General features: G+C 48.7%; 4 protein-coding genes across 4 annotated transcripts; 3 read left to right on the top strand and 1 right to left on the bottom strand.

The window, feature by feature from the left end:
* Positions 1-218: 218 nt before the first annotated feature.
* On the top strand, positions 219-1,097 carry LOZ57_005214 (uncharacterized protein; the record flags this gene model as incomplete). Its single annotated transcript, XM_049254245.1, has 1 exon — positions 219-1,097. The coding sequence occupies one exon, from the start codon at positions 219-221 to the stop codon at positions 1,095-1,097; it is 879 nt and encodes a 292-aa protein (XP_049106715.1).
* Positions 1,098-3,421: 2,324 nt separating this feature from the next.
* On the top strand, positions 3,422-5,213 carry NPR2 (Nitrogen permease regulator 2; the record flags this gene model as incomplete). The annotated part of the gene is made up of 4 exons (XM_049254244.1): positions 3,422-3,464; positions 3,527-3,958; positions 4,019-4,155; positions 4,224-5,213. 4 exons carry the CDS (start codon positions 3,422-3,424, stop codon positions 5,211-5,213), a joined length of 1,602 nt encoding a protein of 533 aa, XP_049106714.1.
* Positions 5,214-5,692: 479 nt separating this feature from the next.
* NGG1 (Transcriptional regulator) lies at positions 5,693-7,985 on the bottom strand (the record flags this gene model as incomplete). The annotated part of the gene is made up of 3 exons (XM_049254243.1): positions 5,693-6,682; positions 6,738-7,222; positions 7,433-7,985. The coding sequence occupies 3 exons, from the start codon at positions 7,983-7,985 to the stop codon at positions 5,693-5,695; spliced, it is 2,028 nt and encodes a 675-aa protein (XP_049106713.1).
* A 1,593-nt stretch (positions 7,986-9,578) lies between these two features.
* On the top strand, positions 9,579-11,360 carry LOZ57_005211 (uncharacterized protein; the record flags this gene model as incomplete). Its single annotated transcript, XM_049254242.1, has 4 exons — positions 9,579-9,582; positions 9,666-9,745; positions 9,818-10,352; positions 10,411-11,360. The coding sequence occupies 4 exons, from the start codon at positions 9,579-9,581 to the stop codon at positions 11,358-11,360; spliced, it is 1,569 nt and encodes a 522-aa protein (XP_049106712.1).
* Positions 11,361-12,039: the final 679 nt, after the last annotated feature.

Raw genomic sequence — 12,039 nt, 5'->3', positions numbered from 1 at the left:
ATTCACGGACGATCCCGTGGGGCCAGGAGTTTATCTTCCCCTTCACCGCCTGCAACCTGACAGCCACAGCTTGATCCTCCTGGAGCCCTTTCTTGCCCTTTTTCTTTTTTGCTACTTAGCAGCAAAAGTTCACAGATAGCAACTGCTTGTTGATAGACCTGTTTATTCCCGTACCTGAGGAGCCAAGAACGGCGATAAAGCCAGCAAAATCTATTGCGATGCGCAAATTGTCGATTTCAAACCTTGTTTACAATGTCCTTTTCCCTAAACCTCGTGCGAACGATCCCACCAGCTTCGCCTCCCACATCACACGAAACCTCGTTCCCGAAGTACGCGTTGAAACCTCTACATTTTATGGCTCTCTAGACTGCGTGGAGGCACAATATCCGGGCCTCGACTATTCCTTTCCGCCCCATAGAATGAGATTGAGTCGTTTTCACCACCACAAGAGATTGTTCAAGGCCTTCGATGAGCTAGGGCTGACGAAGGACGAAATCGCTTCTCTTTGTCGATGGGAAGGAACAAAATCCGCTCGGGACCGGTATGAGCGAGACGAAGGGATCCGTGTTCGCGACACAACCGCAGATGGAATTTATGTCTCCAGCCCGCACGTTCCCGCCACAATCCACCTTCACCCCTTCCACGACGACGAGGGTTCCACCCACGCTCCCTCGATCCGCACTCCGGATAGCATAGAAATTCGCCGAACCCACACCTCCCACGACGACTCGCCGGTCGAGGACGAAAGCAGTGAGGATGAACTGGAAGAAAGCGTTGGATTTGCGTTGAATCAACACCTCCTTGAAGCCACCGCCGCCCGGGAGCGCGGCGCCGATGTTTCCCTCGATGATGTGTGGGAGCAGTGGCTGAAAGATGCCATCGAGCGTGGGAGCTACGAGGATATTCTGCATACTATCCGCGAGGGCTCGGTGGATTTTGCCCGGGCGCTGACATCGCCGACCACGATATACGGGAACAGTTTGGATGCTCGCCAGGCCAGACAGCGCGTCATGCAATCTCCAAATACCGCACTGGCATCGGGATTGTCTCAATACGGCGCACCGGATCCGTCGCCAGGCCCTCCATCGCACCCATAATGAGCAATTTTGCCAGTTTTTTTTATTTTTTAACCCCAATTTTGCACTTTCAGATTTATAAGATTTCCCTTATTGCCAAAACTTTTACCTTTTTTTCCTTTTTGATTACATCATTTGGCACGGTGTTGGGACAGATCAATGGCGTTTTTTACAATATTTTAACTGAGGGGAAAAGGTGGCGTTTCTGGGGATGGAGTGATAGTTAATGCCTAACCGGGCTTAATCAACGTCCCACTATACCTGGACTGTTTCTTATAATTTCTTCAATAGATTTTCTTCCATACTCTTCTGACTTCTATCCCTTTCTATCGCCTTACCTACAGCGTTAGGCTCATTCCTGGTACGTTGCATCTTCGGAATACTTTTCCTTTCTAATAGGCTGTCTATTTTCATCTCGAGATCGCCTATTTTGTAAACAACGTACATAGGCAACGACATTCAACAACCCGCAGATTGAACTCTTCTTCATTACGGAATCTGAACTAGGCTCGACATACAAATTCCCGCATCATGTAGAATACTATTGTAAGGGTGTACTAAAGGGATCTTAAGTTTTTTGTTTCTGCATGAGGATGTTTATGGAATAAAAGGCAGATATGCTTTGTCGTCATCGAACCTCGTGACGACCACCTGCAGTTCTAGTACTAGTTTCAGGGTGCCCAAAACACCCATGCAAGCCGAGTAGATATATATTTCGGCGACTTGACTCGAAGAGTAAACAAAGGTGGTTAAAGCGGGAATTGAGAACCATAAGCTAAATCCGGAAGATCAGCAAAGTCTGCAGGATAGCCATTCCTTTCCGTTATGAAGTGGATGTTGCGCTGCATGGCAACCTCCACTCCGTACTTGATGCACAGGACGATCGCTACAAGGGTTATTTGGCCCCCAGCGGCACCGTCACGAGGAATAATGCACAATGACGAAATAAACACCAATCAGCATATTCTCAGCCCTCAGCCCTGGAAAGGCGATTAGGGGAGCCTGGAAGAGCCTGTTATTAATCCTGATTGGTCTCGAATGGTATCAATACAAACTTGGAGTTAGTTGACATATCAGCCCTGGCACCCATGTAATTATGTAACTGAGAACGATTCGTTCCCTTGGCGTGTCGCAGCTGCTGTTGGCATTCAGTCCTAAGCCAGTTTCTAAGGCTCAACGGCAGTCAATTTCCCCCCACGCTTGAGAGATTTAGCTTCGTGTTTTGCGAGGAAGCCGGACGGATTCCATGCTGGATTTACTTCTGCTTCAATAGTTGGAGGGGGATATATTCTTCATAAATAAAAAGAAGCTAAAAAAAAACATTCACCCGATGTTTTTCAATGGCTCGGAAGTATGCACGGTCCGAAATCCATCATTTTCATAGTGGGAGCATAGGTCAGGACCAATAGCCTAAGCAATGACGGGAAACGCCCATGGCGCTTCACATGCGGGGTCTAGAAATGACGGAAATGGGGATACGGAGTGCTGGGCGATGTTAATTGTTAAACACTTGACAGGTATCTCCTCCTGTGCGGGGTATGAACGACTTGTATCCGTTGGCGCTGCATGCTATTCGCTGACCAAATGACTGGGAAAGAATGAGATTAGAGCTGTACGGAGTACAAGGCTGCCAACAGACAGGGGCTGGTATCAATTTCGGCGAATGTTTCTGTTGCTGTTGGAATATGCAGGCAGGGTCACCGGTGACTGGTCAACAGTTGCCACAACTCAAGAGAAGGGCAGCCCAAGAGTCCCAGCCTCATAATTAGACCCGTATCCTCACCTTAGTGGATGAAATGACCTCTGTTGTCATTGTCATGGCTCAATGCATATGCATGTAGAGGGATGATGGTGTCCAGATGTGAAGAGACGGTTGCCAATAGGGTGGAAGTAAGCTACACCATGACACAGCACGGTGATTACGTAGCAAAATGGGTCCGCATACATTGTTTTGTCATGTCCAGCGGCTCTTGACCTGCGTGCGGGTTTCTGTGTTGTCCTAAGCTTTCCACAAAGAATTCAACCCAGCAAAACACAATGGGTGCGTAAGGTTTAGCCAAGCTTTTTAGTATCAACCGTTCATTGGCTGCAGCTGATTTAGCCTGGATTATATAATTTCATCCGGAATCTCGGAGGATCTGCTCCGTAACTCCGAACACTATCATCACCACCAAAGATGGCGGAGTCAATGGCATAGAGCCAGTCGCGCCATTTGCATGGGTGGAAGCCTACTCCGTCAGCATGGCCTGGCCATGTGCGTTATGACCTAACAGCTTTTTGGATCCAGCGAATGTTCTACTAAAAATAATGCTCACACCCGTTTGACCGCCCGCTTGGCTTTCAAAATGCTCAAGGCTATCTTCTATAGTAAATTCGATACAAGCTCAGGTACCCGGAATTCGTTTTTCTTCGTCTATACCGATGGTATTAATAAATATCTTATCTTACAGGGCCAAAAGTCGTCCATCAAGTCCCAGATGGAGCTGTAGTCCCATCCCCCACTGCCCCTCCCGATTCCCCCACACTCTTCAATTTCTCCGATGTATCATTCTTTGTGATACCTCGACAGGAGCTCTGCGGCAATCTCATACATGTCTGTACCAATGGCTACCGGATTCTTGGGTCCCCGGTGTGCATCAAATCGGATCGCTATGATCGGAATGAATTTATTTTCAATTTCTGCGTTGTGCTGACCGAGGAGCATGAATGGGGCACATTCAGGCCTGTGGTACAGAAGTTGGCAGATTTGATGTCCGAGTTAGAAGAACAGTCGGCCTTTTTATCGGAAGATTTATCTGACAGCGGGGAGGGGAAGGTTCATAGCTTGTGTGAGACGCTGATGGAAGATTTGAACAATTACTGCGAATGCATGCTCCCAATTGGTGCGAAATACTCCCATCCTCCCAGTTCAACTTTAATACACTACTAATTTACTCATATAGATGAATTCAATACCCTTAACATAAAATTGTTCCCTCTGTACGCCTCTCCCCCTCAGGTCAAGCCATGGCACGTGCCATTGTTTACCGTCCGATATGAGGCATTCATAGATGAGAATTGGGATCTCACCATTCAAAGGGTAGCTACACATGCTTTCAGCTAGTGGTTATTAAGGATTTTACGCCCAGGTTATCTGACCCTTCATAGATTGTTCCACATGTCAATGGCGTCAATAGCGTCCGTGTGATTGCGATGCTTGCGGATTCTGACTTCACACTTACCTGTCGTGCAATTCGCTACCTTGTCTACTTTGGATGCGTGTTCCTTTTGGATATATTTTCATTCTCTGCAATGTATGCCCAAACTGCACAGTTTGGCTCCTCCATTGCATCGGATGAGGAAATGCAGCGCGAATGTGCCCGCTATGTGAATACTCGCTTCTCTCCAACTTTAGCGCCGACTAGGTCGGGGGGATCGGCGACATCTAGTTCGGCTACAGCAGAACGAAATAATGATACTGCTGATGCTGAAAAGCAGAAACCAGGTATGGAAGACGACATATGGCCATTAGTTGGAAAGGAGGATATAACTGCTGGCCATCAGCCCTCTGGAACACTTCCTCCTATTGTTGACGGTGTCGGACTTGTGGAGCTTTATGCCAGCCTGAAACACGGCCAGAGCGTCAAGCAATGGTATCTAAAAAATATGCGAAAACTCGCCAACATTGATGTACGACGCTTCATTACCTTTGGGGTCATCAAGGGATTTTTGTACCGTATTCATAAGTATCCATATGCTACTGGCCAGCCGGCCCAGTCCTCAACGACAACGACAATTGTTACCACCACCACCAATGGTACGCAGCAAATATCTTTCCACTCGGGATCCCCTTCATTTCATCGAAATCGGGTGAACTCATCCCTTTCTCAGCGCCGAAAAAACCCACATATATTTTCCACAGAGCCCCCACCGCACTACAAGCACTATTTCCGCGATCAAGACGAGCATGGAAAAGCCGAGGATACCAATATTAATGACGAGGAAGATGATATAAGTGAAGAGGAGAGAACCCTCATGGCCTTTTTAGATGGAACTCATTGCTTTGACGAAATCTGTACGGAGTTGCAAATTAGTGAGAAAGAGCTCACCACAAGGCTAAAAAGGTACCCCAAAGAAGTCTTGATCATTCAACGATAGTGAACTGGGGACATTGCACTCGTCCATCACATCGATGTCTACTATCTAATGATCATAATAGCAGAGCTGCACACACTCTTGCAGGAGACATCAGTGAGCTAGGGTGGAAGCTGATTGCAATCCTAGAGAGGCATAGCGCAGTATATATGGACATATAATAGCAACCTTCTGCCGAGGATACAATATTTCCAATCCATGTGCTTTAACATGTATTATATAAAAATCTCAGTTTTAGAATGCACCTTGTTCCTCCAATAAAGCCGGACACTCCATGCCAGCCATAATTTGCAAAACCTTGGAAGTAAGTAACTTATTGCCCATGTGCTTGCCATGATAGCCCCGCCCATTGTCCAGGAACGCCCAACTCGCACCATCCGCAAATTAAGATTCAAAGTCGGTTTTTGAACAAAGCAAACCCACCAGTCAAACCACACCAGTATCCTTGAAACAAGAACAAAAAAGAGCCAAAATAACTATTTCTACTCGTGTTCTTCGTCCCAGCCTTCAATCTCTACTTTTTCAAATTCTGCCATAGTCACGGGGTCCCAGAGTGGCTCATCCTTTCCAGGAACAGTCGTCTTGCAATCTTTGAAAACAGGACCGATACAATCTGCCCATCGCTTACGCCGGTCCATAAGCGTGCGAGCGACGTCACCGATCCCGGGTCTACCGACGCCAGCCGTATTGACTGGATGACTACCTCCGCCTGCACCACCAGGACGATGTTTGGCCTGGGAGCCTTTCTTGCTTTTGCCTAGAGTACGAGTACGCTTGAGATAAGCCTGCTGAACTTGAGAATCCAGATCGTCGTGGATGGTTGTGTATTCCTGGTAGGCCAGACGTTCACGAGCAACATCTAAGAGTCGCGATTTTCGTGCACCATTGGTGATCATCTGCTTCTTGAGTTCGCTTTGTAGAAATCGGAGGCGCTCAGCAACATCGTCATCATAATGAGCATCATAGTCTGGGTTCTCATCTGGACCAAGGAGACCGACATGTCGTAATTCAGCCTTGACACGCTCATCGAGCTGGGAGTGGTCCAGCTTCGCTGCTGGCACTTTGAAGCCGCTTGGTGAGGCATCAGGAAATGCTGTTGCAGAGTTCAGTGGTTTCAAATCAGGCTCTCCGCCGGGTTGATCAATATCCATGACCATGTCGGAATTTGTGTTGATACTGGGAATTAGGTCGTCCTGGCCGCCTTGCGTCGTGGCGGCCTCCTCAGGAAGAGTACGATGTTCAAATCGAAGAAGTGAATAGAGACGGCTGATCAATGGGGCAGACGAAACCTGGTCTGTTTCCGCTGCATCATCTGTAATCTGTTCAACATTTCCCCGACCCTGATTTAGAGGTAGTTCCGTATGATCTTGGTGCGAAGAGTCAATGTTGATTGAACCGTCCTCCTCAGCCCAAAGCTCAGTGTAATGCTTCTTTCCTCTACGGGGCATGAGGAAAGGAGTAATACGATCACCCTATGTCCAATACATTAGCGAGGGGTAACCGTCCATAGCATAAGAATAAGCTTACTTTCTCTTTAAGAAACGCCATGTCCTCCTCCGTCAAGGGACGAACATAAGGCTCAATGTAAGTCGCAAAGGTGTTAGCACTCACTTGGCTGGTAGGCTTAGCGTTGCTAAAATCCTTATCGGGCAACGTTCCAGCCATCATATGTCGCAAATCGCTCTGTGGGAAAGCAGAAACACAATATATTTGCTTTTTCTCTTCATCTGTCATCTCACTCTCGATATCCCGAATATGATAAATAGTAGGGTCATCAAATTTCAATGGATTTGGGCCGAAAACCTGGTACTGAGGAACGGCGGGGGCCGGTTCCAGTTGGTGCGAATCACTGCTCTCCATAGAATCTGGAGATCCGAGTCTTGAAGCCTGATCAACGGCTTTAGGAGAATCAAGCGAAGGCGACGATGACGCAGCGGACGTTATATTCCTGGATTTCTTTTGAGGGGATGATGATGGGCCGGACATATCCTTCGCATTCCGCTTCTGAGGAGCTGAAAATAGAGTTAGGAGAATGTTTGGCGTAGTGCGCGAAAAGAAGTAGGGCAAACCAAAAGAAAATACACTGGAAATTTTGGTGTAAACAGAAACAAAATGAATCGCACAATACATCATGATCATGCACAAATTCCACGTGACAGATAATCAGAAAAAATAGCAACCGGAAGAAGCCTGCGAGAAAGCAGTCAAAGCTAGGAACTTACACTCAGACTTTATATCGAAGGCATCCTGCTTTGCCACACCATGAGCTCCAAATGAAAGCGGACGCTCATCCTTAGTACCGCCTTTCTCTCTTCTTTTCTTTATCTTAACGGCTTTTGAAGCTCGAGTATCATCCTCGTCCTCATCAGCGTCTCGTCGCATCTTAAACTTTTCGGAGTGACCCGATTGTTCTAGCTCCCGATGTTCCTCCAAGAGTTCTTTCCTTCTATGAGAGAGCTCCCTCATCCCAGCATTGCAAGCATCGCCTCTAGCCTCTGCCAACTGGCTTAGCATTTTGAGTTGGTCGACGAGGATTTCGAGAGACTTGGGATCCGGGATCTGGTTCGTCACTCCAAGATCATTTAGGATATCAGAATACTGGACGGCGGAAGAAGAACCGATTTTTGACACGTCATTATCAAGGTACCCTAATACCGCACTTGTTCCAGTGATTGTGCCAGCACTAAGAGCAGAGCTAGGCGTTGTATTTCGGCTCCGGGAGCTCCTGGGCTCACGACCTTTTGCTTTACTTTTGGTATTTGAAATGGGCGGCATATCGTATGGCGATTGACCCCCTGTGACGTCAAGGAACCTGGTGCTCCAAAGGAAAGGCGATCTAATGAAGCTATCCGGAAATGGTGCAGACGGTCGGAGGCTCGAGGAGCGGCAACGGGACTGAATTGGCGGTTTGCACAGTGATAAACGATTTTGGCTGCATCTCTTTGTCTCAGCTGAGGCCGTTCTTCACATCCCAGGTCTGCAGGTTCGCAGCGCGCAAGCCCAGCATCGTCGTCGCTGCCGGCCGGATGTCGAGGTGAGGTCACGTCAGATCACGTGCAAGCTACGGCCAAGACATGGCGTGTGCGGCTCCCGTGACGCCGAGTACACATAGCGCTAGCTTGATTCACTCTAGCGCGTGTCCCATGGCCTTACGTAACCGTCAGTCGGTCGGGTCACGCGAACTCAATCAGAACTGGCGGATTCTTCAGGCAAAACGACTGGGTAAACGCACCCGAGATGGGTTCTGGGCCCGGCCCATCCATCCGTCGCCATCACTCATTCTTGCTTGTGGTCGGCCGTGTCGCCTAGGAAAAGGGTAAGGAACTCCTAGCGAATGTTTCGAGCCGCGGATTGTTTGAGTTTTACGGGCACTCATGCCTGTTCTAGAGTCGCAAAGGCAAAAAGGTGGCTGTCAGCTCGGAAGCACCCAGCAGATGCTTTCGGTTGCCCAGAGCGCTTGGTGCGCACGAGAACGCTGGCATATTCGACGCCGTGAGTTCCAGCACAATTCCGCGTAACATACCTGCTTGCCAATATTACTTGGTTACGCGTGGAATCTTCGCCTGTGTCCAACGTGGTACTGCGCCCCTGCTCGGTGCTGCCGAGCACCCTGGGTGTCTGCCGTGGTGTGTGCTTTTGGCGCTTGAGGCGGTGGAACAATAAGGGTTACAGGCTAGCGTGGTTGGGTCTTGACGAAGTCTTGGGGCAAGAGTCGCAGGTCGAAACTCTCGTAGTGCTGGGGGGGGCAGCAGATTCTGAAATGCAAGGTGCAACAGGTCTCATCCATCGCGGCCTGGTAGAACGCCCTTGTCCCGGGCGAAGGCAAAGGGGCTGCGCGGCCACTGCCGTTGGGCCTGGCCGACCGCGACCTCAAACAGCCCGATGAACACCGCATGAACAAGACTTGCAAAGCACAGCAGACCCGCAGCAAGCACAGGCTGGTTTCGGTTGAAGTGGCTGTCGCTTTTTCCCCGCTCCGTCCAAGATTCTTAGCTCGTGTTCAGGCCTGAAGATCGTCCTGGCTCTGCTGCACTTTTGCTTTTTGCCGTAGTTCTTCTTCACTACCACCAGCGGCTCTCTCGGCCATCTCTCGCTCTTCACCAGGTCGCGGCCTGCCGTGTCGCTGGAGTTCTTCTTTTCTTTTCTATTATGCGTTGTTCGTTTTCTGCGGTGCGCTCCATCATCTACGCAGTCTAGCCACCCGTGCCCCATCCATGACGTCTCGCGCCTGATTAAATCACCGAGACCAACGACGCCGAAAACCGCACAAATAGCGTGTTTTAATATCAAATGCGACTCTATTGAACCTATGCTCAGTGACTCGCACTCATCTTCGCTGGCTGAGGACTGCTGTCTAAGGCTCAACCGATGGGTATGTCCAGCGTTTGCCGTTCTGCCGTCGTGTCTCGCCGTCGTGAATCCAAGCGCAATGCTAACTTCCTCCGTCCACTGCAGCCGCCACTTCGTTCAAGGCCGATGCCTTGCTCTTGAACACTCCCCAAAATGCGTGCAATAACCAGGGCCAAACACTGAGTGTGAGTGCCCCGACCCTGCCCACAGCCGCGAATTGTACATGGCTGGTAACTGACATTTTTTGTGTGCAATAGGTCACCGATGCTTTTGAGCTTGACGTTGGGTCGAATATTGAGACTCTCTCTGACAAACATGTACGGAATCGGGATGCAATCGTCGGGCTCATGTACGTCCCGCAGTTGCCCCCGAATCATAGCTGCATTAACGCAACGTCGGACTTCATTCCTTCAAACGTAACTCGCCTCAATAATCTGCCCGCACGCAACTGTCTGCTCATTGCTCTCGCCCCATGGGTGTCTGCCCCCTGTACAAAATTATTCCTTTCCCAGGCCGGCCGTGATGATGCCACCGCCGTGATTCTTTTCCCTCCCGATGGCTCATTCTCCCCGCCATCCCCAGCGAATGATCCTAAATGGGACATGGAAGACCCCGAATGGAAGTCAAAATACAAGCTTCCAGTTTATGCAATGCCTGGTGCTTTCGGAGATGAGCTAATGCTCCAACTCTCTCAATATTCTGGCCGCTTGATAGACGCCCCTAACGGAGATCGTTTGGAGAAAATGTATGATGCCAACTCAACAGCTAGAGTCTACGGCGTAGTATCGCTAGGTATGCCTCCCCTCCTTTCTCTCAATATTAATCAGCTCAATGGTCTAACTAGTAGCAGAAAGTCGCCGTGAGGCCCTTCCTGGCCTCTGGGTGTTCCTTTTGGTGGTCCTCGCAGCATTGGTTGGCATCGTCGCAGTCTCGTCCATTGGCATGAAATTTATACAGCACAGACGGCGGGCTTCGCTAAGAGCAAGGATTGCGGCGGGAGATGTGGATTTAGAAATGCTTGGTATCAAACGACTAAGGGTGCCGCAGCATATTCTCGACAAAATGCCCCTTTATACGTATGATAAGGATGGCCACCCGGCAGCTCCCGCCCCAATAAATCTACCTACCGATTCCAAAGGCGAAGAACCAAGTAGTTCTGCCTCCTCTAACTCCCCCACTATACCGGCAGCCTCTCAAACTTCGCCATCTAACCCCTCGACCTATGAACGCTTTAAATCAAGCTTCTCCCAAACAGTGTGTCCGATTTGTCTTGATGATTATGTCTCAGGCGAGTCTGTTGTTAGGGAGCTTCCGTGTCAACACATTTTCCACCCAGAATGCATCGACTCTTTCCTATTGCAGAATAGCAGCCTGTGCCCTGTCTGCAAAAAGACCGTGTTTCCTCCTGGATATTGCCCGGAAGTAATTACTGATGCTATGGTTCGTCAGGAAAGATATGCCAGGTCCCGACGCCAGCGTGGCAATCAGGATATAATGCTGAATGATATTGAACCCCACCATCCGGCCGGTTCGAGGTGGCGGCGTGGTATCCAGAACACTTTTATTGGTAGACTGCCTTTTTTCCGGTCTTCCGAGCCACAGCCCGATCGTGATTTCACTGCAGAAAGAGCAATATCACCAGAAGCAGCATCCTCATCATCCATCAGGCGTCGCGAGGAGATGCGAAGGCGAGCAGTAGCGATGCTGGGGCCCCAGCGTATGGTCGAGGATGAGGAGAGAGAGCGCGATGCTTCAAGACCAAAATGTGAGAAAACTCCATCGTTTCGATTTGACATATAGTTTCATCTAACTAATACATAACAGGGCTTAAAGTTATCCACACAATATTTCCCATCTTTCGATAAGCATTGATAGGGATTTTTTTTTTCTGATTTTAGTGATACTAAAGAATTCAGATTCCCCCTCCCCCCCAAAACCAAAAAAATATTTTGAGCCTAATGTTACCCAGAAACAGTCATGCCTTTTTGATTGATACCCCTTTTTATTCGCGATCGAGACGCCCGCAGTATTCTATCCGCAACAAAAAAATCTTTCCTTTTCTTCCTCCACCTCACCCTTGCTGGCATGGCTGTTGCTTTCTTATTCATATAATATCTGGATCTTTCGCTTATTTAGCCTCCCCATTGATTTTGTTTATGAGATGTGGATATTTATGTTGGAAGCGATTGTGTAAATATGGTAACATCCTTTATCAGATACAGGAGGTACAGGACATATTGTGAATGGTAGAAGTCGGATAGTTAATTAATTTAATCCAACACTTGCTACATGGCATGTGGTGTTTAACTCTGTAACTCATTAAAATCGTGGCTAGGCTTATAATAGCTCGAATTTCCCAGCTGCTTTTAATCGATGTTGCAATTGTGAAACGAATGCAAGTTCTTCAGTACTGTAGCTAGGCAGGTGATTGAGCATTCTAACCTAAGGCGGCCAGATATGAAGCTTAGAAAGGGTATAT

The sequence above is a fragment of the Ophidiomyces ophidiicola genome, assembly GCF_022830035.1.
Source record: "Ophidiomyces ophidiicola strain CBS 122913 chromosome Unknown scaffold_25, whole genome shotgun sequence".
NCBI classification, from domain to species: Eukaryota; Fungi; Ascomycota; class Eurotiomycetes; order Onygenales; family Onygenaceae; genus Ophidiomyces; species Ophidiomyces ophidiicola.
The sequence above is the reverse complement of the archived record's forward strand: the minus strand, read 5'-3'. Positions and strand labels throughout refer to the sequence as shown.